This window comes from Pseudomassariella vexata (genome assembly GCF_002105095.1).
Source record: "Pseudomassariella vexata strain CBS 129021 chromosome Unknown BCR38scaffold_29, whole genome shotgun sequence".
Classification (NCBI taxonomy): domain Eukaryota; kingdom Fungi; phylum Ascomycota; class Sordariomycetes; order Amphisphaeriales; family Pseudomassariaceae; genus Pseudomassariella; species Pseudomassariella vexata.
The window spans coordinates 212,569-215,954 of NW_024467984.1; the positions used below are offsets into that span (position 1 = coordinate 212,569).

Here is a 3,386-nt window from a genome sequence, read left to right on the forward strand (position 1 = left end):
AGCTAGACTGGAAGAAATATTGTGTCAGATATTCATATATCTTGCGGTGTGACCTTGATGTGACGGTAATGTGACCGTTCTGTGTGATGGTTTGATTGTTGCGTGTTATGATCTATATTTTTCTCTTTTTCTTTGCTGTTGTGTGTGATCTTTTGTAGAGAGACCTTAGCTAGGTTCAGTGGCTTACAGTCTTGCCCTCATAATCAGGGGACCTTTATTTCTGACATATTGCACCTGCGTCGCGTCAAGTCAACTGTCTACCACCCACAATCCTCTTAATACGAATTTTCTTTCTGTTAAAGGGAGCGGCGCGAAGGAACATCGGATTCTTCCGAAAGATCGAAATGGGAACTCCAGCTCTCGAGATAGTACGCTACAACAAGCGCTACTACATTCGTCATCATCAGTTAGACGGCTACTTCGAGGGTCTCGGCGCCCAAATTGTAGCGAGCATTCCCCCCGACCCCGAGGGGTACCTGAGTACGTATGGAGAACAACCCGTGCATTATGTCATGCTAACGATTCGCAGAGTGGCTCAAGTCGATGCGAGAAAGGTATGCCGCCAGGGAACGCGCACTTGAACAGCATGTCTATGAGATCCACGACCTGTCCGAGCCAGACTATTCGCAGTTTCGCGAGTTCATAGCGCTGCCATCCGAGCTACCGCAGCTACATGACAGCAGCCTCCAATACTCGTACATCATCAACATTGACGACGAGGTTCTCACAATGGACAACGGCATACACTGGGTGCTAGGGAACATCCCGCGCCAGGACGATCTATGGCTTCGGGCAATCGTCGAGAGTATCTACCTGCGCAAGCCCACCATCTCCCTCGACATCTGCCCAGAAAAGCATATGGCATCACTGGCTTTGGAGCTTCCCAAGCCGAACAAGGTGATCGACTATGCCTTCCGCATCGTAACTCCACGGACGAACATCCGAGAGGCGCACAACGTGTTCCTTATATTCGTTCTGGCCACGGTGCTTATTGATTGCAAGAATGACATTATTGGATTTGGGAGGGAGTGGAGCCCGGACTCGTTTCCCTTTCGCGAGCTGGCCTTTGCCCTCGTTTCGATTGCCTCTGGCCAGGCCAAATTTCATTCCTTTCCTGCTCAGCAGTGTAACCCTCGACATGACTGCTTGTGGAATTGCAACTCGCAACACCTCCCAAAGTCGCCTGGATGGCTTGACGAAGAGTGGGTTGGCAACAGCGCTCCGTTGCTGGAATTTGGCTCCATGTCTCATCGACCGGGGGAGCCCCCAGGGGCGTCACCTATCGAGACGATGTACTGGCTCGATGACGTGCTTGTCAGCCTTACGCTAGTGGTTGATGGCGAGGCCATCTCGAAGGCCGTTAGCTGGGGCATCGAACAGGGACGCACTAACTTTCAGATAGTAGTCTTGTCACTTTTCAAAGTATCCTTTTCGGAAGTGTCTTTGGACGATGACGAGAAGCCATTCGTTAGAGTCAGCTCAGCTGTCGCTCTCTCGCCTCTGCGCGCAGGATATTGTGTGAGCACACATCCGCGCGAGCGACCAGAGCTAAAGGACGGGATGAAGATCCAGCGTCAGCGCGGTCAGTACATCATGCAGTCGAACTGGAAGGGCACCGCGCGAAGACTACGAAATATGTTCCCCGGACTCGCAGCGCTCGTCAACTTCTTCGAGGTCGCTGCGAGCCGCCGCGCAGCATCCAAGTCGGAAGGCATTCTGCCGCAGGAACTGTACCGCATGATTCTAGACTTTGTCGATTACGATACATGGAAGACCTGCTTAGTCGTGTCGCGAGTGCTTCGTTTCTGGTGCCTCGATAAGTACAGGCTTGACGATCGAATGAGGATTGTGGGAGGCCCCTTTGTGAGGCTACAGAAGAATCAAAAGGAACGTCTGCTGTCATTCGAATTTGAAAACATGCAAACGGGCAAGATCCTTCCGATGATGCAGGACCCGTGGTGCGTTAAGACTGCCGAGTGTAATTGGATGCCGGTCATCGGCAGCAACCGGAAGGCGCTTATGTTAAACGTGGTCGTCCAGTTTGAGCCAGCGGGGGACGTTCCAGTGGAGGATGACAGCGATGATGAACGCACATGACGTTGCTCACAGCGGCGTTTAAGGGGACTAGGCCTATATATCGATATTAATAAGAATATGTTTAGCGTCTCTAAAACTGAATACCTTAGCCTGATCTCTAATAAGGGTAGCCGAATAGACTCCAAGAAAATTAAAATAATTATCAATTAGGCTTTACCTAACTTATACGGTGGTAATAAGCTTAAGGAACTCTAGCGTTTTTAGGCTTCGTAAATGATACGTAACCCCATGAGGGATTACCTGTTGCTATAGACAAAGGGTACAAATAAGCTCTGCCAGAATAACTGACCTGGGCATCCTTCCCAGTTCATACAACTTCACCCCATATGCACTCGCGTCAGTAAACTTACATCGCTGATTTATTAGAGGATACTCTAAGATAGCCCGCTTACTAATAGCATTAACGAGAAAAGAGACGCCCTAAGTGTCTTTTTTTTCTTTTTAGTAAATCTCGTCTATTGTGCTGCCTTGTAGAAGCCTACGGCTTATGAAGGCAGTGAATTAGACTAGCTACTAAATATGGGAAAAAGGTAATAGGGGACTATGCTCCTATAGTCTCTCCCAGGCTGTTGAGGCCTAGAAAGAAGGGTAAATCCCGTCTCATTTCTTCCTACGTAAATACCAAAAACCTTTCCCTCGCAGTCTAGCTATTATTAGAGTAAATACCTATTCCTCGTAGCGATTTTCATACTATCTAGGCAGCTAAGTAGTCCCTATCTACCTAGTTTAGTATTGAATAGAGTGTATAAAGAGAACGGTAGGGCTTTTAGGTCTCGGAAACATCCATGTCTGAAGGACGTAAATGACCCCCAGGAACTCCATAATCGATGCTGCCAGGCAATAATTATTTCTAATGAAGAATCTAGATGATATAACTTATCAACTATGGTTCAATCGATTGCCATCGCCCTGGGGCCCACGGCAACTAGAAGCGCACAATCTATCCTTCAGACGTGCTGCCTGCCAACTATCCGGCAACTCATCCTCCAACGCTCGAGCTGCCAAATACCATCACGATTCTTTCAATAAATGAAAATTTGCCCTCTTTGGCCGGTATTTTGCCAACCCAAGTACCAGTGAACGATTGCAGAGTCCGTAAACAGCACGTCCGTCCCTCGCGCCGTGCGCCACGTTCAACTTTCTCAACGCCAATGCCAACATCAAAATAATTTCAAAGAACGAGGATCATCCTACCACAGATAATCAGTCTTTAGGCTACGCTGAAGCTGGCGACTAGAGGTTTGTCTTCCCCATACTACCTCGCGCCGCGCGCTCTTCCCTGAGGCAGA

At 48.8% G+C, this 3,386-nt stretch overlaps 1 protein-coding gene across 1 annotated transcript; it reads left to right on the forward strand.

Moving 5' to 3' along the window:
- Window positions 1-344: 344 nt before the first annotated feature.
- BCR38DRAFT_357270 (uncharacterized protein) lies at window positions 345-2,097 on the forward strand (the record flags this gene model as incomplete). The annotated part of the gene is made up of 2 exons (XM_040857091.1): window positions 345-480; window positions 530-2,097. 2 exons carry the CDS (start codon window positions 345-347, stop codon window positions 2,095-2,097), a joined length of 1,704 nt encoding a protein of 567 aa, XP_040709499.1.
- Window positions 2,098-3,386: the final 1,289 nt, after the last annotated feature.